This window comes from Anser cygnoides, chromosome 6 (assembly GCF_040182565.1).
Source record: "Anser cygnoides isolate HZ-2024a breed goose chromosome 6, Taihu_goose_T2T_genome, whole genome shotgun sequence".
Taxonomy (NCBI): domain Eukaryota; kingdom Metazoa; phylum Chordata; class Aves; order Anseriformes; family Anatidae; genus Anser; species Anser cygnoides.
This window is the reverse complement of record NC_089878.1, coordinates 27,784,518-27,809,247: the sequence shown is the minus strand read 5'-3', so window position 1 is coordinate 27,809,247 and position 24,730 is coordinate 27,784,518. Positions and strand designations below refer to the sequence as shown.

Genomic DNA, 24,730 nt, shown 5'->3' with positions numbered 1-24,730 from the left:
TGTCACCTTTGTTCAAAAGCTGCAGGAGGCATCAGGGACACAGGAAACCCTACAGGACTTGCCTTTCGGTCATAACAAACTTGTGACCATGGGCGAAGATGAGCCTCATCACTTAGGGTTTTTGAGGCTTACACAACTTCAAAAAGATAAACTACCAATTTTTTTCATTCTTGGCAAAAGATGAAGAGTATCCTGGTAGACCAACAGGAGAGCCTACCCTTCCTGCACCTTGCTCGCTCTGACCCCGCAGCGCTCCTCCACACTCCCCAACTCTTCTTCCCCCGTGCTACTCTTTGGTCTCAACGCCCACTCAGGAGTATCAACAGAGAAGAAATGCTAACACGCCAGGGACTGCACAAGCAAGGACAGTGAGACATCAGATTGGGTTAAGCAGAGTGAGGAAGACGGACATATTTGTGTCAGGAAGCACAAAAAGACTGTTGGTGGAGTCAAGGGCACGAGACAGGGTGTGTAAGGTCCTCAGCAGTGTATATGCACGGGATTTAAACGTCACTTTCATCAGAACGGTGGCAGAGGAAGGTGCATTAAAAATAAATAAATAAATAAATAATTTTCAGTGAAGCCTAAAAGTAATAAATCTGATACAGATAGATGCTTTACTTTCTTTTTTTTTTTTTTTTGAAAAAAAAAAAAGGTCATGTTCTTAAGGAATCCTTCCTTGACTGAGTTTTAAAACATGTGGTCTGCTTTCTTGGAAAGAGATGGCACACCAAGAATCATCTGCCTACAAAAGGTCATCCCTATTGTCCCATCTTGCTTCTTTTGATGTTTTCAAGATCGCCAGCAGCTATGAATCACGTCATGACATATGCTGGGACATTCAGTCCGGAGACCAGAACCACCTCTCGAAAGCCAACCATTAGCAAGTGGTGGTTCTGGTACTGTTCAGGATCCAGCATATCCTAAAATAATTGCAGAGCTGAAACTTGCATTGCAAATCCAAATTTACTCTAGCTTTTCACTCTTCACTGAAGTTCAATTCTTACACGTTATCTCACCTCTTTCATATTAATACTCTACTAATCAGTTGTGACATACCTGATTTTCTACAAAAATCACTTTTATTTGGCTTAGAAAAACCCTGAGTAAATTTAGCTTGGATTTAGCTAGTGGCACAATAACCACCTGAAACTTTTCCCCTCCTCATAGAGGAAAAACCCAGCAGGAATCCCACCCACAGACATCATCCCAGCACATCATTTGTTTAAAATGACAAAGTAGCAACACATCTCACAGGGAACAGGGAACAGCAAGCTACACAGTATGATACACTAAGTTAACTTTTCCTGTTTTGAAAATCCAGTCCATTCCACTGCTAGCAAAACAAAAATCCTACCATAGCCTAGCCGGTGGAAAGCAGGGAAGTTGGATCAAGAGCATGCTTGTCTCAGGTTGAGCTAGGATTTCAGAATAAACATCTAGAGGTTGTAAACCTTAAGGTGTTTGCTAAGGGATTAAATATTTACTTTCTCCTTTAAAAAAAAGTACAAGGAGATTTGCTCCTCAACTGCACTCATAAGCAGATGAGGCCACTCTACGCATCATCTACGTGTACAGACCACATTTTCCTACATTGTGCAAAAGCATGGAGGAGTTTTAACCCATTCCAACACAGAGGAACCCGTTACAGGTTTTCATCGTTTCCAGATGTAGAAGGGAATATCATACGACATTTTGCAATAACCCAAAATACAACTTAATTTTCAAATAAGTCCATTTTATTCATTCCTGATGAATAAAATGAACCTGCAGCACTGAACCCGCATTTTTTCTACCTCTGCTCTACTCAGCTCTTGGCAGAAAGATGAATTCTCTCCTTTGAATCAGAAAGCATCTCAAAAATATTTCTGAAAATGAATTATATATGAAAAGCAGCAATAAGACACTTGTTTTTAAAGCAAGCAAAATCCTATGCTTGGACAAGTGCAAAAAGAAAACTCTTATAAGAGGTTTCACTCTAGTTACCAGTCATACTCATACAACGCATACAAACTTAGAAATTACAAAACACGATTCCTAAACAATATGAACATTAAATAGGACACTATGTTAATATGTACACATTGTACTTTGTAGGGCATTAAAACTGAAAAGGCTTTTCCTCCTAATTTACTATTTATTTTACCATCAATTTAAAGAAAGATGCCCATGGACTTGAAAACAGAAGTTGGATTTTCCTAATGAAGTCAAGAGGAAAACAAAGTTAGCAATACCTTCTGTTCTTGAAATTCTCCTTAATACTACCAGGAACACAGAGCAGACTAACTAAACATCAACTCAAGCTGTGTGTATATTTCTGAATGATCCCCCATATTTGTTTTTCCCAGCAGAATACTGTTTTTCCATCCATTGTCTCACCAACTGAAAATTACTAAAGGCACCAAAAAGAACGCAGGCACTTCTACTCACCCCCTGAACTCTGGATCATGTTTCCAGATTTTTGGACCTCGTCGAATTTTGTAAAAATTACATTCAACCTGTTTGAAAGTTAAAGAAAAATCTACAATCAGTAGTTGAATTTAACTTTTAGGAACCTTCCTATTTAAGGCATTACAGGACAGATTTTGCTTGACTCACATTATTGGAAATGTCGTCAGAAATGTCAATATGGAAGGCAGTTGTTTTAAAATTATTAAAAAATCACAATGTCCAATGGCTGATAAAGAAAAAAAAACAGTGATACTATACAGACAAAAGAAATATGATTGGAAATACTACATTACTGAACGTGTGGCAGATCTCCTTGTAAATGCATTTCCAGTTCATTACTGCTTTGCCTATTTTTAACCGTTTGCAGAAATACAATAGGAAAAAAAAGCAAACCTTGCATAATATTGTTGTTTGCCCGTGACATTTCTTTCCTAATCACATCATGGGCCCAGCAGAGCAGATCTTTACCCCACCTCATTATTCCTCCCTAGAGAGCATACCCCTTCAGGCCATGGTGCAGCAGATGCGTTCGCTAGGGAACAAGAGGCAACAGTATCACACCCCACCTCTGAAACCACCTCTTCCCATGCTCCCTTTTTGCGCATTGGGACACTGCCATCTCCTCCATCCTCTGATCTAACCGTGTTCGATCCTGCACGCTGGAAACTGCAGCAAGACTAGAAGCATAGAAACAAATCACCACGCAGGCAGCTGCGCGGATAGCCCAGGATGCAGCTGGGGAAGTGGAGGTGGTGAGGCTGGCCATGCCTACGTGACACTTAACTCAAGCGTAACGCTAAAACACAAGATAATAATGGAAACCCTTCTCCACCAGCCACAAGATCCCCTTAACCTCTGCTTCATTTCTACTCACCATGCCCCTCAGGCCTCTCTAACTCCTGCCAGGCTCGCAAATGCAACAGACCTTCTGTAACACTGGCACTGTGGAGAGGGGATAAAGCTTGGCTCCAGCTGCCCTCGCCTCCTGTTGAAGCACTGAGGCTGTGCAGGAAGCCCGCAGAGCACGTAGCGTACAGCAGGGCAAGGCACAACACTCCTGTAACCTCTACGTACTCCTCGATGGAGGAGCATCAACTTAAAACTCTCGGAGCTTCTATACGGTACATATATCTGTCGTGAAGTGCCGAGATGGTTTAATAGCCAAATCCCTAGAGCCTGACTCCCGAGCCTGACTCCCTCCCAAACTCAGAAAACACCACAACAAACTGCAAGGTGAATGAAGGCTCTGATGTAACCACCTCACACATCAGGTCTCAGATAAGCACAGGCTTAAAAAGCTAAAAAACAAAACACAGCGAGTTCCTGGATTTCACGTTGTCAAAGATCGCAAACCCTACCCTAAGCATCTGTTCCAAGAAGCCAACTAGCACTGACTAAAATGTTTAGTATGATTTAGTGGCAGAAGCAGACAGACTGTTTGCGTTTGGCTTGTTTGTTTTAATAAAACCTTGTAACTGATGATACCGACTACAGGGTTCTCCAGATGACAACCTTGTAAGTCACAGACACCCAGGCTACTCTAAATGCCCTCTCTAGACACATAGGAGAAACACCGTGTTACATCTTAACTCGGATAACTAATTAGCTTTCAAAAGATGCTGTGGCCGTAATTTTGAAATACTTAGACCAAGGTACAGCATCCATATTAAACAAAAAACCTAGGTAGGTGCATATGGAATGAAAGAAAAACTCTGATCCCAGGAAATGGTTCAATCATGCAGCACCTGAAGCCTTGCAAAAAGGAAAGGAGGGGATTAAAAAAGCACACAAAAATAGTTAAAACATAAGGATCTTCTCAACTTACCGAGACTGGGGTAATCCTTTTTTACTGAGATCAGCCCTCACACGTTCACCGACGTGTCTGTAGATCTCCACAAGGCTGTTTATTGCTGCATCTCGAACCTGAACATCGGATATGAGAGAAATCAGTCATCTTTATAATTTAAATAAATAAATCCCTGCCCTACTTTGGAGAAAGGGATTTGCATATTTCCCAGCAACAACAGCTGCCCCATACACATGATCACAAAAGCCTCCGCTCCTAGCGGTATCAGTGTATTCCATTAGCAGTATCAGGAGGTCTAATTTTACCTAACTTTCCGCGCCGATGATAAAATATGGAGGGAGGGATCATCAGCCACCTGCGTCACCACGTGAAAAGCTGAGTGAGCTGCAAACGGAGCAGTTTCCCAGTCAGAACCCCCAGACCCACTGCTCCTGCACAAAGCTTGTTCTGGGCTGGATATTGCCCAGCGCAAGGAAACGGCATTCATACAGAAAAACACACGGCAGAAGAATAAGGGTGCGACAACCCCTGTAGTCCTGCTGCAGGCTTCGTGGCAGCGCTAACACCTCCAGCCCTGAGTCACACGCTTCCACTCAACAGCAAAAGCCCAGACACAAGGCAAGGCCAGCAGAGGAAGCAAAAATACCACAAGGGTCAAAGTACTAAAAACTTCCAACTCCCTGGCCAATCTTTACCTGATCGTAAATGAAATTTACCTTAACACCAGAGCAAAGCAGCAGCATGAAGCCATTAAGAGCTGCGCACCCCGTGCTCTACCTGCTGTCCGAGGTATCTCAGCAGCGCCAGGAAGGAGCACTCGGCCTAGATTCTCTGCTGAATAGTTTTGCATGTTTTCCACGCTCATTTGCAAAACTGACTGCTGGGCATATCTTTCCCTCTGCCTCCCACCAGAAGAGCTGGAAACCTGAATAAAGTGTCACCTGTGCCTACTAAAACCCCCTTCCTCCACCAGGTGCGGTGGGCAGAGAAGGTTCCGCCCGCACAAATACTGCGAGAGCCATGCACTTCTGCTTGCTTCTAACGCTAACCCTCCCCTCCCCAAAAAAGGGGGTTCCCAAAGCAATCCAGGGCAGACACGCACACCCTGCTTCCCACAAAACATGACTCGCACTCAACTCACGCTCCTCTCACCCCGCTGTGCTGCTCTGCCCCATTTCCATCCAGCGGTTTTCTTCGTTCACCTCAGCCCTTCACCAGCGGCCCGGCCTCTCTCCTCCCTGCCCACCAGCCCCAGCAGGGCAGGACACACGCCTGCGGCTCAGTGCCCCCAGTGCCCTCCCAGGGCAGCCCCGAAGGGTTGCAGGCCTGCGCCAAGCTACGCAGAGGTCTGTTCTGTTTGGGGGACTGGGTGAACCCCACAAGGGTGAGGCAGGCTGCCCCTACCGCCACGCTGGCTTTAAGCTGCCACAGCAACAGCAAAACTTTACGGCTCAATTTTATTTCTCCGGAAGCACAACAATATTCGAATGATAACTAACTGATGCTCACCACGTTACAGAAGCTCTTAATTAGCTAAAAATAAAAACAAACAAACCAAAAAAAAACCACTCCTTATGAAAAGGGCAATAAGAAGCCTCCCACATCCCCAACAACAGGGAAAAATGCTGCGCTTGCCATGGATCTCGCTCTGCACCACGTTTCACCAAGAGAGGGCAGCATTGACTGAGCATCAGCAGGCTCAGACATCCCACGGCTCAGGAGAAGGCACCCTCGCAGATGAGATTTGTATCTGAGCAGCTCAGGCATGAGATGATTTAGCAAGGGGAGGCCCTGACAGCCATGGAAATACGGCCAACACAAACCCTTTCCCCAGGTGCCCGCCCCAGGCTTCCTCTCAGCTAAATACCCGCTCCAGACCTGGATCACAAGTGTCACCCACGCTGGGAGGACAATGGGGATACTCAAAGCCTGCAGGTGCCTGTGCTCCATGGCATTAAGGGGAACCTTGCCTCCTCACCCCCTCTCTTCTCACTGACCTCGCTTGTTTACATCTAATTTCAGGTTATGCTACAAGCTCTCCTTAGCAAGAGAGGTCTCTCTGCACCAGTACTGGGAGCTGGCTGGCCATATTTAGTAAGGTATATATAACAACAGAGCTGGGAAACAGTAAGATATGGAAAAGGGAACAGGAAGCACATGGAAGTGACAGGCTTTTTTTTTTTTTCCCAGTATGTATTTTTGACTTGTACTGTGGATTTAAGGCTCCCATCCAGCTTAGCTTGCTTCTAGCCCTTAGTCGCAATCTCCTCGCACAACTTGTGGCAGCACATGGCTAGGCTGTCAGACTGGTCCCATTTTGCCCTCCCTGCCCAGAGGGGTTCTTATCTGAAGGTGCTCAGATGCTGCACTGAGCCCAGAGGGATCCCCCAGCTTCCCTTGCATTCAGGTTTTTTGTTCTGTTCGCATCACCTGCAGACCGACGCTGTTCTGTTGAAGTGTTGATGCGATTTAGATGTTGTTGTAGACGTATTTCAAATCTTACCCGTTCAAAACTAACCAAAGGATTTCCCAGTCAGCGCTCACCGAGAGCAGCACAGTTAGCTACCTTGTCAGCCAGAACCCAGAGCCCCGCTCACTGACAAGGACAACCAGCACAACTTTAAGAAGCAACTCGCACCAAACGCTTACCTGGCTGTTGGGATCTCCAAGTAAATTACAGATGTGTGGCACTATCTTACTCAGCGTTAAGCTCTGAGCTCCAGATCTGGCAATAAAGAACAAAAGGGCACCAGCGTGAATCCCAGGGCAAGCCTGCGTGCACAGCTTCAGTCTGCGGGAGGTTCGACTTACGCATTGAGCGTTGCAATAAGGCAGAGGCAGATCCCTTCTCTTGTCCGGAAATTCTTGTGTTTGAATCCTCCTAGCATCCTATCCCACACGTACTGTGAAAGACAAAAGAAAGTCAGACAGGGAAAAAGGAAACAGAGAAAGAGAGATTATTTCTCCCAGCAGACACGCATCACATCTCTGGAGCTTGTACATAAGCTTTACATCAATCGAGGCAGAACAGGACAGGTGGAAAACCATTTTTAGGTGTGACCAATCCTTTATTCTTTGCTGAATTTGCCCTAACTCACCGCTAGCTAGATTACTTTTACTTAAACAAAGCAAGCGTCTTCCAGCACCCAGAGCGATTACCGTGACACCTCCCTACCCCTTCCCGGGGAAAGCCAGCTAACACTCACACCCTCCCATACACATCCTGACTTCCAGGCATGCAACAGCATTCTCAAATGAAAACTCAGAACAGAAGCCAAAGGAGATGAGTTTCAGACAGGGGCACACAGGAAGAAGCTTTCTGGTAGAAGAAAAAGCTAGGAAGAATTAACGACCCTGCAGAGCACCAGAGCATCGAAGCCATACGGTCTCGAGCAGCTCCTTGCTCAGCAGCCAGTCGCTCACTCGCGTGCTGCGAAGGCTCGTCAGGCGTACCTGCGGGTTAGCAGCTTGATCCATGATTTTCAGCAGCAAGGTCTGATCCTGCTCCCTCACCGAGTCTTTGGAGTCTCCCAGCCTGTCGAGCAAACTTGGCAGCACTGCAGGAAGAGAACAGCGACACCCCCAACTCTCAGAAGGAAACTGCCTCGACGCCCCTTGGCGTTTATTATTTTATTTTTTAAATTTTAAAAATTTAAATTTAAAAATTAATTTAAAAATTAATTAAAATTAATTATTTTTATTAATTAATTAATAAAAATAAATAAATTTAAAAATAAATTTTAAATTTATTTTTTATTTTTATTTTTCACCCCGTTACAAAGGCTCAGCCTCTTTCCAAGTTCCCCCTACGCGCAGCCCTTACCTGTGCCGATCTGGGCCTTGAAGCGGTCCTGCAGGCGCGACACCAGGGCGGAGAGGATGTCGATGCCCAGGAGCACCACCTGCAAGCAGAGCACAGGCAGCGCTTCAGCACGGGGGCAGCCCCTTGACCCTTCGCTTCCCGGGGTGCTCGCTGCCAGGAGCCCGGCCGGGTGACCGCCAGGCAGCGCTGATGAGCGCCCCCCGCCTAATTGCGCTTCGCTGGGAAGCGCTGCGGGCTGGGGGCGCCCCGCCGCACCCCGCGCCCGGCAGGGGGCGCGCTCTGCCGCCGGCCCCGCCCCCCTCGGGCGCTGGCCCCGCCCCCTATGCAAATCAGGCCCCCCCTGCCGGCGCGGGGCACGCTGGGTAGCGCCCCGCCAGCCGCCGTCGCGGCTCCAACCGGCGCCGGGGAGGGGCAGGACGCGGGCTGGGAGGGGGGCGGCGGGCACGCGGAGCGCGCCCCCGAGCCGCGGGGACGTGCGGGGGGCGCCGGCGGCGCGCGCCCCGTCGCCGTGACCCAGGCGGCGCTCGGCCGTCCCTCAGCGCGGGCGGGCGGGGAGCGGCCCCAACCGTCCTTATCTTGGGGTTGCGCGGCCGCCCGATGAACGCGTGGTGAGGGCGGCACTGCTAACGCCAGGCAACACGCGCCGCGCCCGCTGCGTGCGGGGCGCAATTTTTGGAACCGCGCTGCGGCACGGCACAGCCTGCCCGGCGCTGTGAGTCTGCACCCCCACGGCCCCGGCCGCTGTAACGCGCATCAAGCGGGTGGGTGCTGCTTAAACCTCCGGCGCTGACGGATCCCAGCCGCTGCGGGGCGCACGCAACACCCGCACGTCGGCCGCATCCCCGCAGGGGTAGGCAGCGCGCCGCCCGGCCGGCCCGCTCCCCCTGCCCGTCAGTATCAGCGCCGTAGGGCTATTCCCCGCTTGGGGGGGGTGTTTAGCGGAGATGGCCCCCGCAATCTCTCCTGCCTCCCTGCTGCCTCCCCGGGAACCATCGCTCCCAGCAACCAGGGCTCCTGCGAAACACACCCTGTGTTGATACTGAAAAGCTGCCTTAAAGTAATAAGAATTCATCAGAATTCACTCAAAGCACCTGTCCATAATACCTGGGTGGCACTGAAGGGCCTGCGGGCAGCCCCACGTATCCGAGTGCAGACTTGGAGTCTCAGAGTGCAAAAACGAAACCGTAAGAGGATTCAGCCCCACAATTAATATTTTTAAATATTTCTTAGATAACCTTGGATTCACACGCAGAGGCCTGGAGGAGCACTTATGTACTCCAAACAAACACAACGTATGGATGGAAAAGAACTCTTCCCAGACGATACAAGCCACAAGCGCAGGAGCCATGGCACAGCCCCTCACCGCCCTCAGCACATGAAACATCCAGGGCGGTGCACCCAAGATCTAGCGAGAGATGTTCCCTGCGTGTGCAAATTTAGTCCTGAAGCCAAGCACGTGTGTGGGGTCAGGAGGCAGTAACACAACCCCCGGCAGACGGACGGACGCGAGACCCCAGCCCGACAGCCCCAGCACGGCCCCCGGCCACGTGCGCTACCCTGCCCGGCACGCTTTGCACGGCGAGCATCAAGCAACAGAAGCGCAGCAGCAGCACAGTCGGTTTCACTGGCACGACCCCAGGACGTGGCAAAAGAGCTGAGCAGGGGGAAGAACCCTGGACTATCGATTCCGAGTCTCTCTCCGGAGCCACGAGCTGCCATCCAGCCCGTCAGACACCGCTTCCAGAAGTCACAAACAATTCTGGATGCTGGGCCACGGATTTGTCATTCAATACAGCAGTACCTCCAGGAGCAGCTGCCTGGCTGGGATCTAAGTTTTTCCACTGGAACGCGGACCACAATCTCCTGGAACGGCTTCCCAGTGGAAAAACCCGCCTCTTGCTTCTCATCATGCACAGACAGATTTCTAAATACGCAGGATTTAGAAAATTTAATTAATTAATGTGGGAATTTAAGTTTCCAAACAGAGCGGTCCTACAGTGACTTTTCTTCTGTTTTAAGATACCGACCAGAGGCCAGACATCTGTTTTGGATTTCAGAGTACAGGGAAAAACCCCTACAGAACCCTTTCAGCGGGTTTTTCTGCCCTCCAACACAGCCATTCCCCGACCCCTCTGCACATGCTGCAGTGCCAGCCACGAGGCTCTCACACACACCTCACCCGTACACCGAGGAGCAGAGCAGCTTCCCACAGGTCTTCGGGGATGAGAAGAGCAGGGAGCATCCCCGTGTCCTGAGCACCCCCGCTGCTCTAACGCAGAGCTCGGAGCATTTCTCATCCCCTCAAACTCTTGTTTGTGAAAACGCACCAAGCAGCACCACCTAAGGAGCACCGCGCAGCCCCCGCTTCAGCCAACCAGTCCATCTGAAGCCCGCAGCGCCTGGGCCAGCGACAACGGGCAGCAACGCCCCCGAGCAGAGCGGCTGCCTGACAAACGGCCGAGCTAGCGGCAATGAAACCATAAAACGAGCACAAGAAACGGTCAATGAACGCCCTCCTTCGTTTACGGATCTGGGAAGAGAGGAGCAGCTCAGTAAATAATGCATGGCTCTAGAGTGGAGCAAATCCCAGGGGGCCTCAGGTCTGTTGCTGGGAGCATTAAGGAAAAATTCGTCAGGAGCGATCACCACAGGGACGGTTTGTACAGCTACCGTTAGGACACAAGGGGACCTTTCTTGCTCAACAGCAGAAAATCCTAGGAACGGTTTTTCTGGGTCCAGTAAAAAAAAAGCCAACAGAGAAACAGCCCTGACCTGCTGTCAGGGCTACAGCCTGGGCAGAACGCATCAGAAATTCAAAGCAGCTTAAGGCACGGCACCACAGAGCACGAAGTCACTGCTACAGAAAACCCAGCAAGGAAAACGGGGGGAGGCCTAAAGGAGCGTGACCGGCGGCGTGTGGACACCGCTTCCAGGAGAGCTGCCGAGGGCGTCGCGGTGAAGGAGCCGGGGGCCAGCCCCAGTCCCCCTGCTGACGAGCAGCACCTCGGGAGCTCAAGGCAAAGCGAAGCATCACGCACTGGGTGCGGGGCCGTCTCTTAGGGAGATGCAACAACAGTACGGCAGGGAAAGGAGAAAACGCGTCGTGATGCTCTGCTTTGTTTTCCATGGGAAGCCCGAAAGCCCTTGTCATGGCAGCCAGTAAATTGCTGGGTGTAGCAATGGGCCTTGTTAACAGCCCGGGTTGGTTTTCCTAATCAAGGTGTTTCCCACCCCACTGGAAGGGAGAGAAAGCCTGCTGCAGCGCTCAGAGAAAGCCAGAAACCACGCTGGCAATCTGCCTGCAGGCACAGCCCTATTAGCTGGGGCGTCTCAAAGCTCCTAGCACAGAGGTGCTGACCCCAACTCCAGCAGCAACACCTCCGAGAACAGAAAACGCTCAGCACATCACAGATGGAAGCAGAAATGCCTCTGAGGGGCCCGACAGCACCTGGAAACGCTGCCGTAATCCCCAACACCCTGACGGTACAACAACAAACTCCACGGAGAAAAGAAGAACCATCCGAGACACCTCTGCTAGCTGCAAAAAGAAAAAGCACACCGAGATAGCTGCCCCCGTAGGCGAGGAGAGGGATGCCAGGTGCAGAAAGGAGCCCAGCCGGTGAGGGAATGCCTCCCCCACAGAGGAAGATGTCGCTTCAGCAGGACTGTCTTCCTGCACAGACGCTGCTTTGGCCCACAGGCTGGCTGCTTCTGCCCAAGTGGAGCAGGCTGCTGGCCAAGCCCTCAGCAAACACTGCTGCACGACAGTCAGCGCTAGCAGGTCCCAAGTCTCCGAGAAGAGCTGAAACTCCGGTCAGCTGGCCACGCGGAAAGCCTGTAACAACCTTTAACGCAAGGGCACTGGCCTGAATTCTGCCCAAATTCCAGCTCGGGTAAGCACAAAATCCCTGCCTGGAATTCCCCCTTGGTTTCTGCCAGAAAAGGCCTTTCTTCACTTTCTGTTGCTAAAGAGGGCTGGGAAGTGCTGAGAAGTGCTGCTAGTGGACAAGTAAATAAGCAACTGATTTTATAGCTCCCAGAGAGCCTTGGAGGTTCAATTATTTAGAAAGAACAGCACAAAGCATTTAGTGGGCAGTGGAGCTGGAGGAAAAGGTGAAAGCCAGGCTACATTTAACAGCCACAAAAAGCAACACAAAGAGGCTTCCCACGTGCTCCTCACCTGCGGCCATAAAGGAATGCCACTTTCAGCCACGGCTCTGTACAACCACCCTCCGGGCAGAGCGAGGGCTGAGCTGGCTCTCCCAGCCACTGGCACAGCAGCTGGCACACAGGGGCACCCAAGCAACGTTTTCGCACAGAATGTGTTCTTCCGGCACGCTCAGCAGAGCTTCGCGCAAGTTTTACCTACAACAGGTCAAGCACGTGCTGAACGCGTGTCCAGTAGCTCCGGGACAGCTCTTCCAGTGCTCAGCATCACAAGAGAGGAGGATTTGAAACGCTGGTGTGACAAAACTGGAAGCTGGGGTTCCCAGAGAACCAAGTGGGACCCTGACATGTCAGGGAAAAAAACAGACGTGTGGAGAAGCACAAAGAAGCCAGCCTCCGGGACGAAGCAGCATCACTTGTGAGCGTGGAGGATCTCACCACGTGCCGCCTCTCTGCGCCTCCTGCTCCCAGCCCCCTGGGGCCACTGAAGGTGCAGCAGCCCAGGCAGAAGCAGTGCCCTCGAGGGATGCCCCAGGGTACACGTAGGCGGAGAGGAGACGGGGCACTTCCGAGCTGCACTCCCACCGCTGAGCTGCTCGCCCGAGTGCAAAGGGTCTGTGCCTGCTCACAACAAAGGGCTAGCTGACGGCAATGCCTTCCACACGCTCCAGAACCGGACACCACGTGCCCCAAACGCGCAGGAAACGAGCGTTCTCCTTCCTAAGCGCACCCCCCTCTTCAGCTCCCCCCGACCCACGCGTCCGTCCCTCTGCCTCGTTGGCTGTCACTGCCGAGATGTGGAGCCACAGCTGAAGCGCGGCTCTGCCGAGCTCCCCAAGCCCCCCACATCTGCTCCTCCCTCAGCTGCACACAGACGGCCTCGGTCCTCCCCAGCAGAGGCTCAGCTACAGGACAAGAGTGCAGCACAACGCACCTGAGTTCGGGCACACCTCACGCCACACCGCGCACGGCACGCGGTCGGAAACCCAAAAAGGTTTTGCCATCTCGAGCAGGCCACCTACCCACACAGACCTAGGGGCTGAGGCACCTGACGTTTCGGGTCTGAAACGGTTGGGGTCATCACCCCAGGGGCGTTGATCTGTTCAGAGGCTTTGCAGGAGTCGCTGAATTCCTGCAGAAGGAAATAAAACTGTGTGCAAATGCCTCAAGGGAAGGGGAGGGAATTCTTCATCCTGCGCTGTGTGACGGAGCCAGCATTTTCTGAAGGGGAAAGAACGGGCTCAGAGAGCAGCTGATAGCACAAATGGAAAATTATAGGGACAAACCACACACAATTTGGCTTCTCTAACTACTTCTAGAAACACATTTAAGCAGGTGAGGCAAATAGCTCCCATCAACACTGCAGTGTCTCAGCTGCACTGGAAGAGCACTCTTAGGCTGGGAATCCACAGGAAGCATCCCTCACTTCTTGCGGGTTAATACTAGAAGGGAACGAATTCAGTGTTTAACTGAACCATCAGCTCTTGGATTAATTATTTCAAACGGTTCTCTTAAGAGACAGAAATACATCAGAGGATCAGAAGCTTCCGTGTGCCACACGAACCCGCCCAGCTCAGCGCAGCCTGTACCGACGCCGACACGGCGGGTCCGCTCCTGCGCGGGCTCCGCTCACCTCCCACCGCCTTCACCACCTTCTGCTCTCCTTCACAGCTCCAGCGTTATTTTCAACATGACAACGGGTTTTACTGATTATTTTAATTGTGAGCTTAAAAGATCAGCTGTCTTGGTTTGCCATTCAGTCATTTCTCAGAGAGGTTTACTCCCACTGGACATGTGTCAACTAGAAGCGTTGTACTGAACAGGATGCACATTATTTTACTAGGTTTTTATACAAGCAGTTAACAGCAAAGTGAACAGCATGGCATGCTTTTATAAAAATGCAAGAAATTAAGCAACCGAATAGTTGCTTAAAGCTGAGTAAAAAGATGGTGTCACACTACGGGGGGGAAGCTGTTACACACACAGCACAAATTTGAAGACTGAAAAAGCAACGCTGAAAAATAACTACAACCTGCTGGATCCCAGCTACATTTCCCCTAAGAAGAGGAAAGGGAACAATAATCTTCCGCATTACTCCAGTTAAAAATCACCTGGTTCCACTAACGCAGTGTAAAAGTATTTGTAGTTTGCAAAGCAGTCAACTCAATTGAACCAGCCGTCACAGGCAGGTTCAAAGGATTTTTGCTGTTTGTTTGTTTGTTTGTTTGGCCACTAAGGGATTCTAGCAGAGGCCTGGTGAAATTTTCTAATGTGCAAATTAGGTGCCAGCTTCAGCTGAAATCAGCAGCACCACAGGCACCAATGCCTCCAACAAGCACCCTTCACATCTTCGAAGCTTTTCCCTTCCCTGCTGCCTCATCCCTGTTACCCGTACCGGCTGGACGTTACGCAAGCCCTCCTGTTCCCAAAACTGAGGGTAGTTCCTCGGCTTTGAAGCAACTATTCCAAACAAAAAGTGCCTCATTATTTGAGATGGAAACGATGAAGGAATGTGTTTTATGCGTAGGTGAAAGCATAAAAGCTCCAAGAACCAAAAGGTGATGTCGTGGCAGATTCTCAAACAAGGCAGCCAGGATGGCGGACACAGCACCGTGACGCCGCTGAGCTGACCTGAAGAGCTCGCCGGTTTGTCTCCTCCCAGCCCTGCTGCACATTCCGCACAGAGGCACAAGACAAAAGCTCTGCAAGCTTCAGAGCCAGAAGAGGGCTCACCAGTAAAATCAGGTTGCAAGGGGGCTCCCGAGGCCAGCAGTTCAGCACGTTCCCCACCCCACTGCTCCAAATTAGATCAGGTTGGTCACGCTTATACAAAGCACTTTGGTCTGTTTGAGTCTCAACATCCAGGCCTTCAGCTGCCACTAATTTCAAGCGTTCATTAAAACTCCCAGTAGCTTGATGTATTCTAGTTAGAAGCAGTCCTGTTAATTTATGAATGGGTTTAATGAGCTTCTGTGTCACCACCAAGACCTTGCTGGCAGGAAGCGAAATAGCAACAGATTTTTTTTTTTTTTTGGATCCTTCTCCAGGCACAGAAGCACAATACAGACGACTCTTTGAGGTCCCCGAAGGCTCCAGCTACGTGATCCGACCCATGCCCATCCCGCATTTCACCAGTTTCACGCAGGTGAAAAGGAGCTACGACACGGATCAAGCAGCACGTGTGTGTGTGTGTGTCGAGTTCCAGGCAGAGCAGGAATCGCTACACTCTTCTCAGTAATGAAAGAGCACCGGGCTTTTGGTTTATTTATCTAGGAGGTTTTGTTTAACCTGACAACATGTGATAAAAGTAAAAAGTTCAAAGCCGTACACAGCGATAGGCTCCAATTGCTCTTCCTCTCTATCAGTCTGTGTCAACAGCAACTTCGCTCGGGGAGAAGGAAGAGCTGCTGCCTGCGAGCCTCCCGCAGCCCATGGCACGGCGCCTGTTTCAGAGGAACAGAGATGGAGTTTCACACATCAGGCCAGCAAACAGCGCTTAGACAAAGAGCAGTTAAGATGTGGCGATGCCCAGGGACAACACCGAGAAATAAAATATCCTTTCCTGATAACACCGCTCCTGGTACTGATTAGAGAGATCCAGTGACCGCTTTTGCTTCAGCGCAGACGTTGTAAGAAAAGTCTAACAGCTCACTTGCTGACTCTCCACAAAACGAACAGCACCAAGTGATGGCAAAGGGAATCCAACTACAGTTATACCTCTTTTGTGCCCTTCATTTATTTCCTCCGGTAAAATAGGGGCTGACAGCACTTCCCTGCACCCTCGCAAGTCGGGGGGAAAATATAAACCGGTGGTTTTCAAGAGCTTTCACATCCTCATCTGGAACTACGGAGCATTATTACTATCATAAACTTGTCACGGTGAGATCTAGCAGTACGGTCTGTATGTTGGGAAAAGTCTGATCTGGCCACCCCCCAGAGGCCTGCCTGCAGCGCTGGGGCCGTGCCAGCACGCAGCCCAGTTACACAGCGGGGCCGAAGACCCATACGTGCAGGAAAAACGTCCACGCTGAGCTACTCCGTACACTCACATCGCCATTTAAAGAGATTTCTCCTCCCTCCTTCAAAGGACTGAAAATATTTTGTGAGCATACATGCACATTCTGTGCCTCGTCTTCCCATTCATACATCAAAGGTGCCACAAACACAGAAAAAGGGAAGCAGAGCACAGATTCTTCTTTAACTCTTTCTCTATAGGAAAGAACCGCAAGAGAACACAGACCCTGTGCTCTTTCGACACATTTTGACTTCTCATCAGCCAAACCGAAGGGCTGGAGCTGGACGTGGCACGGCGATGCCGTTACGGCGACCTGCTGCTTGCTGCAGGACCCGTCAGACCCGCAGGAACACCGAACCCGATGCCAGTTGTCTGCACCCACATCCTTCTCCCCAGGAGCTGAACGGCAGGAGGATCAGTCGCTGCACGTCTCGTACCTTTTGACGACTTATTTCAGCCCTTTAAGGCTACCTGAAGTGTATTAGGAGGGAAAAAGAACAATTGCAGCAACAGACTTCAGACACTGAGCTCTCGGAGCCTACCAGGCAGCCCAAATGCTCTTGAAGGAGTCCCCCCGCTCCGCCCTGACCTCACAGGTGCCTTGCTGACTCTTGGATGAAGAGACTCAGTAAATAATCCAAGAGCATAAGCTTTTTATTTCAAAGGCAGATCCCCCCTCCCCAGAAGTGCCTTTAATTCATCCTACCACTTTTGCTTGCGGCACAGCAGCTAGTGTAAAGCAGGTGATTGTTCTTTGAGGATCTTTAACTAATGAGGACGTTACACCCCCAAGGGGTACTTACAGAGCCCCCCCGCCTCTGCACAGCTCTACCTGCAGGCTGGTGAGGTTCTTCTACACCCCTCAATTATTTTCACCTTTCAGGAATGGAAAAAAAAAACTGCCCTAATCCCAGAATCCCACCAAACGCAGCAGTGGGAAGATGCCTTCGCACAGCCAAAGCACTGCCCATGCACTGCAAGCACACGTGACGAGTCTCAGCCGGCAAAAAGCCACAGCACAACCACCAGAGACATTTCCCTAGCATGGACTTCAACAAGAAGGGTGGTGATCAACTCCTCCCTGATCATCCAAGAGAAGGATGAAGAGCAATCCTCTTAGATTAGCTGGAAAGGAAATCAGCATATGGAGCAGAAGGGCACTGAAACGGGGAAATTCAGGAGGCTTGGAAATCTTCAAAGGACCTATTTTAAGCATAGGTCGTACAAATGTCTGACAAGACATCCAGGCACATTGGGTTGTCATCTCTGAACAAGGAACTGGATGAGACCGTTTCCCAAGGTCCCCTACATTACAACACCCACAGAGCCTCCAGGTTTCTTCCGTGCCACTAGAAATACAAATAGCAGCAAAAAAGTTCATTTACTAGCTGGGAAACATTCTGCACAAACACCAGAAGGCAAATCGGCAATAGATTCTTATTAACAACCCACTGCAGATACAAATTACACTGGCAAATCACAGTTACCCCAGGGCAAAGCTGACGCCCTGGTTAGCAAAACTCGGTAACATTGGCTTAGCTCAAGAGTAATGGACAGCCACGGAGCGGGGATGGGTTGAGGTGAGACGCAGAGTCCTTCTGCCGTGCCTGACACCCAAACCACATCCATCCTTTCCTTCCCTGCAGGACCCTTACCCCTACACCAGTGACCCTAACTGAAACAGAAGCAAGAACAGGACTTTCTTTACATGACTATTTTGGGCCCAACTCAGAAGCTGGAAGCATACATGACATGAGATTTCCTGGAAGACCAGACAAGGGAGGCTCGCTCTCAGAGAAGTGCTTCTTTCTTGCTGCAAGAGGCAAGCAGACATTTGGATTCCCTCACGCTGAGCTGCTCCGAGACCCAGTGAAACTCTTCGTGCTTGGGACATTTGTTCTTTTTGTTATTTAATGGCAAACAATAGCTCTGAAACCTCTGGCTATTCAGAAGAGCTTTCTGATCACCCATACGTCTAATTTACAGACCACACGTGCCAGGCACTGCATGAAAGGAATCGATGTTGGCACATTCAGCAAGCCCTGTCTGTTTCCCTCTCAGTACAACAGTTTCCCAGCTGTGCTGCTTTGCCGCAGCAACGCCCGCTCCTAGGGCCAGACCAACCCAGAGCGGCCCCTGCCCAGTTACCTGAACCCCTTTCTGCAGCACTACACGCGAGCTGATCCACGCAGAAAGTCCCCAGGCCATGCAAAGCAACGTAAAACTCGCTTCAGTTCATCAGGGACGCGTTTCAGTCGAACTGCACGAAGCAGTGCCCCAACACAGGAATTGGCAGCTTCCCAAGCGCGATGCTGCAGGCAGCACCTTCCCTCCGTGCAGATCAGAGGCCCCGAGCGAGGCCCCTGCTGAGAAGCACACCCCCCTGCCCTGTGCTGGCTTCGGGGGGCAGGAGCCCACGGCTCACAGGGACCCAGAGGGCACCCCTGAGTCACCAGCACACAAACACCCCAATAACCACAGGGGGCTTGGCCTCAGCCCCGATTTCAACTCATCACCAGAAGCCTGCACAACCAAACCTCCGGTTTGACAAGCACGTTTTCCCAGAACGTCAGCGAAGAGGCTCACGAGGAGGACGTTCTGCGTTTGGGCAGCCCGTGCTGTACGTGGCGGAGCTGCCAGCTGCACCGAGCCCGTGCCAACCCGGCTCCCGGGCACTCGGAGCAGCCCGGCTGCGGTGCAGACCTGCGGCTCGCTAACCTGGATCGGGTCATCACGCTGCTGCAAGCTGACAGCCAGAAGCAGGCTCCTCAGCGTCAACTGCTCTTTGCTATCGCTCCCCTCTGGCATTACAGAAAATCCACGCAGCTCCTTCCCAGGTCGGGCTCAGTGGCTACCCGGGAGCTGTAACACCAGTTTGATTCGTGCAAACCTAGAAAATGCCACACACCGAGGGGAGGACGGGGGAACGGCAGGGCTCTGCCCTCCTGCCGCCCACCTCCCAGGAGCCCGGCACGCCGGGGGCACAACCAACCGCTGCTGAGGCCACCGGCTCAGCCCCTCCCGTGGCTCCTGAGCAAATTCACTCCGGTTGTTTCAGGAACTGGGCAAACAGAGCAGGCCCAGCAACTGGATCCTGCCAGCTCACTTCTCCCCTCTTGAAGCATCCTCCTCAAGACCTGGGGGAACAAAGCATCATTAACTTGGAATGAGAAGCATCTGCATGTGGCTTTAGCTCGAACACCTGCACATACATGCAAGCAGGAGAGAAAACACCTTTTCCCCTGGAGCTAACCCCTGCGGGGGCACCTGCTTCCCCAGCAAGCCTTTGCATCAGGAGAAAGGCGCTTCCCACTCGGCTCCTCACGGTCCAGCAACCCAGACAGATGGTCTCTGGCTTGTAATTGGAATCTTCAGAGGTGCGCACAGAAGGCGGAAGAAGAAGAGTGTGAGGAATGGCCCAGGATTTCCTCCCCAGCACAGCACCTCCTTGCCTGCCAGCCTGCTCGAGGCAGACAGAGGAGGGCTCTCCCCCCACATCTGCTGGCGGGTGTTCTCCTCACGCCGGTGCTGCGCCTCTCCCTCCAAGCGGCCGCGATGGTACCGCACACCGGCCACTTGCTCTCGGCCACGTCCAGCGGGCCGAGGAGGCTCCAAAATCACCTGGTACGTGACAGCTTTGGGCACCCAGTCCGCCGGAGCTGCGGTGGGCAGAGACCGTAGGCAGAGAGGCAGCAATGGGCCCCGGGAGCCGCACAACGTGAAGGAGCTGCTGGCAAAGGAAGTGACAGGAGGAAGAGTTTCTCCACAGGAAGCAGGAGGCTGTGAGAAAGAACCTGCACGCCGCTCCACAACCAGCCGCACTTCTTCAGGGCACTTTCTTTCCCATTAAGAGGGCAGATTGGGAGCGGGGCCCACTGCAAGTATCCTGCACCACTTTCTAGCCAGGTCCCACGAGGCCTTAAGTCTGCAGATCCATAAAGAAAGGGTGGGAAAGAGAAAGCTGCTCGTGAAGTAAAGCCAAGGGAAGCAGAAGAGAGGCTCCTGCCTGCAAAGGGGGCGCAGGACGTGAGGCAGGGCACTCACCCCCTGAGCACGATGCGCTTCACCGACCTCCCCAAGGGCAGGACAGGGCCAACAAGAGAGAGGAAATCCACTGGCCTGCCTCCAAGTGGTTTTCTGTCGGATCGCCGTGCCACTGGGTGAAATGCAGACTACAAACACCCTCTGCACGACTGCCTGGTGACTACAGAGCACAGCATCAGTGTTTACAGCGGTCCTCTTCCCTTCACAGCAAGCCATGTTTGTGCCAAGCTCACCATTAAAGCAGGTGAAGAGCAGCATGCTAAAGTGATGGGTTTAGCCATTTTGCTGGTTTGAAAAGTACTTCCAGATCCTTCTGGATGAAAAGCAGAGTTAAAAAAAATATATTAGTCTCATCCTTCCGAAACCATTTTATTTTCTTTCTTTTGATCTAGCTTCAAAGACTTTCAGGATGTGCATAGCATTAACTGTGCCAGTCAGAAGCTGAGTGCATCTCCAACCCAACCATTTCCAGGATATGTAGGGGAAAAGAATGTGCATTATGGATTTCTACATCAGGTCTTGCAAGACTGGGGAGAAGCAGGGGTTCCTCCTAGCAGGCAGGACTTGTTAGGAGAAAGGGTTGTTTTTTGTTGTTGTTTTCTCTTGTTTTAAAGACACCCAAGAGCACGATCTGCACTGAAGGAGCCCCCAAAAGGCTCCAGCACAAGTGTTTGAGACGGACTCGGTCTGTGCTGCGTGGGAGCACTACGGCAGCCACGGCCCATCCCCACAGTCCGAGACCCAGCAGGCCTGGAAAACCACCTGAAGACTAACAGGTGAGGCTCAAACATCCTCAGTGCAGACTGATCACTTGTCATTCACTCCCAATAAAAGAGCGTCAACAAGAGGGAGCCCTGCAGCCCCTCTGGGACAGGCACGCTTCGCTCCTTGCCTCTCCCCCGGCAGACTCCTGTGCCCAGACACCAACTTGCTCTCAGCAAAAGCTCGCTGCACTGAGAGGAAGATTAGCTGTGCAAGTCAAATGAACAACGTATGCTTCTTTTCAAGTTGCCTTTTCATCTTTTGATGCCAGATAAAAGAGAGAGGATCCATCTCACAGGTATGCAAGTGTTCCTAAATTGAGCACAGAACAGCAGAGGCTCAAAACACAGACACAAAGATGAAAACAGTATCCACAGGGAGCTTAAGTGTGTCAGCCGCAAACACACTGAGCCTGCCAGCGAGGCAGGGGACGATCTTGCGGCTAAGGGCTCCCCTCGGCCTTACCTGGGGTCCGTTCCCATCTCCCTCCCTGCCGAGCCTCAGCCCCCATTCAGAGGAGCACAGTGCACCTCCAGTCCACGACGCAGGTCCTGGGGCATCTCAGTTCTGCTGGGAGCTCTTCCACACACCTCATTCTGAGCCCCTGTACTTGTTACAGAGCAAGATCCCATTCGGATGTGATCTGGAGCACAACTCAGGCACCCAGGTGATCACCAGCACCAAGCAAAGCAAGCAGCATCCCGTACAAGGACACAACACCCCTCCGTGATCGAAGCCTCAGCTCCAAAGCACAATTCCCTTGGCAATTCTGGTCAGTCAGCTGCTTTCCTCACGGACATTTACACCTATAACGATTCTGTTCAAGTCCAGCGAGATCCTGAATTTTCTCCAAAACAACCACGAACAGATTTTTAGAGGCAGCAGGAGCTCATGAGGTCCGTTACTGACATCCTGCCCCGTACAGCTCACGCAGTCCCAGCCAGTCCCCTCCTGCACTGACACCAGTTCTGTGCTGTGAACAACGCAGTTCTGGAGCAGCATCGGGGCTTAACCTGGTTTAAGATCTTCAACTCAAATAAAGGAAGAAGATGAGAGCTCAGAATTCTGAACACTGGTTTATTTTTCATTAACAATATAAGCATTGCATGCACCGTACCAAACGCAGATGTAAGCGGTTTTCTCACCTGCAGAAGGATCCCTCCCGCCTCCCCCCCAAGACTTATGTGCAGCGGTTTTCATATCTCAGAAGTTATGTTACCTGTACCCCTTGCTGGTGAGGATGTGGGTTATTACAGCGCAAACGCGAGCCTACAGGCAAGAGCCTCGCTTCTTTTATAGCTCCCCGAGTGATAATCCGAGTTCCACGGGGCCAGATCACAGGTGGAAGCTGGTGCACTCCACCGGGCTGCAAACACGCAGAGAGGGCTCACGTTGTCCTTGTGGCAGTTCTGTGGCAGCCCAAAAAACACCACAGCCACCACAGACCAGACACAATAGATACGGTTTTTCCCCATCTTGTTTCATAACAATCTGTACACAAAACACAGCGTCTTTCACAAGGATGCCATATTCACACAATGCCTGGTAATGGGCATGGAAGACAAGTGCTGATCCAGAGCTGCATTTAATTGGCTATAAAAAAAGCTGCTTTAAGAAAAGCGATGTGTTTTCACTTCAAAATCACTTAAAGTATCACAAGGAACTACATATTCACGAGCTTCCAATAAGGAGAATGGGAAAATCATAAATTTCAATCACACTCTGACTTGTGTAACAAAAGAGGAAATAGGATTAGTTACCCCCACTTACTTATTGCAAGCACTCCAAGAGTTAAACCTAAGAAAAATAGGAGGGGTCTTTCAGAAGCTAGCTGTGCTATTGTTATTTGCCCCAAATCATGCCCCACCTCCAAGGAGCCTGCATCTGGGGGTGTGTTAAGCAGGTGGGGTCAGTCTGAGTTTTGTCTGACTTTAAGGCAGCAGGAGCTGCTAATGAAGCAGCAGACTCCCCACTGTCCCAGCCCCACCACACCTTTCCTGATTAAAGGAGGCAGCTTTTGGAGCATTTTTGTTGCTGCTCAGCCAAGTCTGGCTGTAGAGCTGTTTCCTGGCATACGTTCCCTTACCCAAACTGCTGCTCTCACTTGCCACAAGCGCCCGCCTGATGCCCCAGAAGCCGCCCCAGCACCACCTTTCTTCTCCCTCCTCCCAGCCTGAAGACGCCAGTGCCCTACGTCTGCTGATGGCTTTGAAGTAAGCAGAAGGAACAGGCTCGAGCCGCCTCCCTGCCCTCCCCGAGGTTTTTCTTGGCTCGCCTCCCGCCCCGATGAACACCGACCGTCTCATCAGCACCCTGCCCTCAGCCGCTGCCCTTTGCCTGTGCTCACCTCGCCCAGCCTTTGCTCAGCACCGTCCTAGAGCCGTGGCAGCACTGAACGAGCCCCACAGGCCGAGAGCATGCAACCAGCAGGGACACACCACGAACCTCTGCAGGCTGTCAGCTACCCCAATCCTGTCCCAGGAAACTCGTGTTAGGGACTGAAGGCTCTGGAAGGAGGAGATCAGTACCTCTTCCTTCTCATGTCTGAAGTCCAGTAGAGCCTAAAAAAGGCACACTCTTACCCTGAAACGTTTTCGTTCTGGTACCACTGAGGACTTTGGGAGAAAAACTAGAAGTGACACACCTGGCTGGTGGACTTTCCGACCAGGCACACTGTCTGCCGGTACACGGACTGTTCAGAGCCATTATGGCCTCAACAAGCACACGTTTCGTAAATCCTTGGCACTTCTGCTTACCACAGTGAGCAAAGCAATGCCAACAAGTTTCCAGGTCACAGAAATAACTATAGGAATTACTCTTTACAAGAAAGATTTTTCTGTTATTTTCCTCAAGAAGAACAGAAGCCATTGCACAACTATTTACACACAATTACATAAAAAGGCAGCAGCACAGAGAAGAAGGCATGCTTGCCCGTTTCAGCTCACAGCACAGGAAGCAGAAGCAAAGTGCCCGCTAGCTCTGCCCGCTGCTGGCACGGGCGAAGGCACGAGGAGACGCCGGGGCTGTCCCCGGAGGCACCCCAGGACAGCAGTCTCCAACCTCAGGCACGCGGAGCCCTGCAAAGCAGCGCAACCCACACCCCAGCAGGTACCCGAAATAGCCCGCTCCCTCGCCGTGCCCCCCTGCCTGTAGTCTCTGCACACACACACAGCCAACTGCCCCTTTCGCCAAAGCCCTGGAACAGCCCCCAGCTTCTGCCCTTCAACCGTATCAGGGGATAAAACCTGCCAAAGCAATCCAGCACCTCTCTCCTGCAGCCCTGCTGAGCCCTGCCTGCTTCCCAGCCTTAGCTCCGCCAGTCTCCTTCCCCAGACCTTTCCTCCCACCGCCCCTCCAGGTCTCTCTCCCCCAAGTCTTCCACGTTCCGATGCATTTTTAGACCGAATCTCCCTCTCTGTTCTCCTTTCAGCCAGCTCACCCTCATGGACCACATCCGTCTCCACTTTCACAGTCATTAAAAAGCAACAATGACAAACTCGAGAATTAACACCTCAGGAGCAGACTATGTCACCTTACAGGCTATGTGACCTCCTGCCTGGGACAGAGGCACGCCGCAGGAGGAGCGGGACTTCTCCCTGCCGAGGAACCCCAAGGAACTCCTGAGTTCACCAAGTCCCCAGCCCTGCAGCGCTCCCCACAG

The 24,730-nt window shown here is 51.5% G+C and overlaps 1 protein-coding gene and 1 non-coding gene across 24 annotated transcripts in view; one reads left to right on the top strand and one right to left on the bottom strand.

Moving 5' to 3' along the window:
- CLASP1 (cytoplasmic linker associated protein 1) overlaps positions 1–24,730 on the bottom strand; it is a 162,490-nt gene that overhangs the window by 120,548 nt on the left and 17,212 nt on the right. For all 23 annotated transcript variants that reach the window (XM_066999387.1, XM_066999388.1, XM_066999389.1 and 20 more), the window contains exons 3-8: positions 8,082–8,160; positions 7,712–7,815; positions 7,070–7,161; positions 6,908–6,983; positions 4,277–4,374; positions 2,431–2,498 (exon numbers count right to left, since the gene is read on the bottom strand). In XM_066999387.1, coding sequence (XP_066855488.1) covers positions 2,431–2,498; positions 4,277–4,374; positions 6,908–6,983; positions 7,070–7,161; positions 7,712–7,815; positions 8,082–8,160 — 517 coding nt within the window. The remainder of the gene's footprint in view (positions 1–2,430; positions 2,499–4,276; positions 4,375–6,907; positions 6,984–7,069; positions 7,162–7,711; positions 7,816–8,081; positions 8,161–24,730) is intronic.
- On the top strand, positions 8,646–8,761 carry LOC136791169 (U4atac minor spliceosomal RNA). Its single transcript, XR_010832641.1, has one exon. It is a non-coding gene; the product is annotated as a U4atac minor spliceosomal RNA (small nuclear RNA).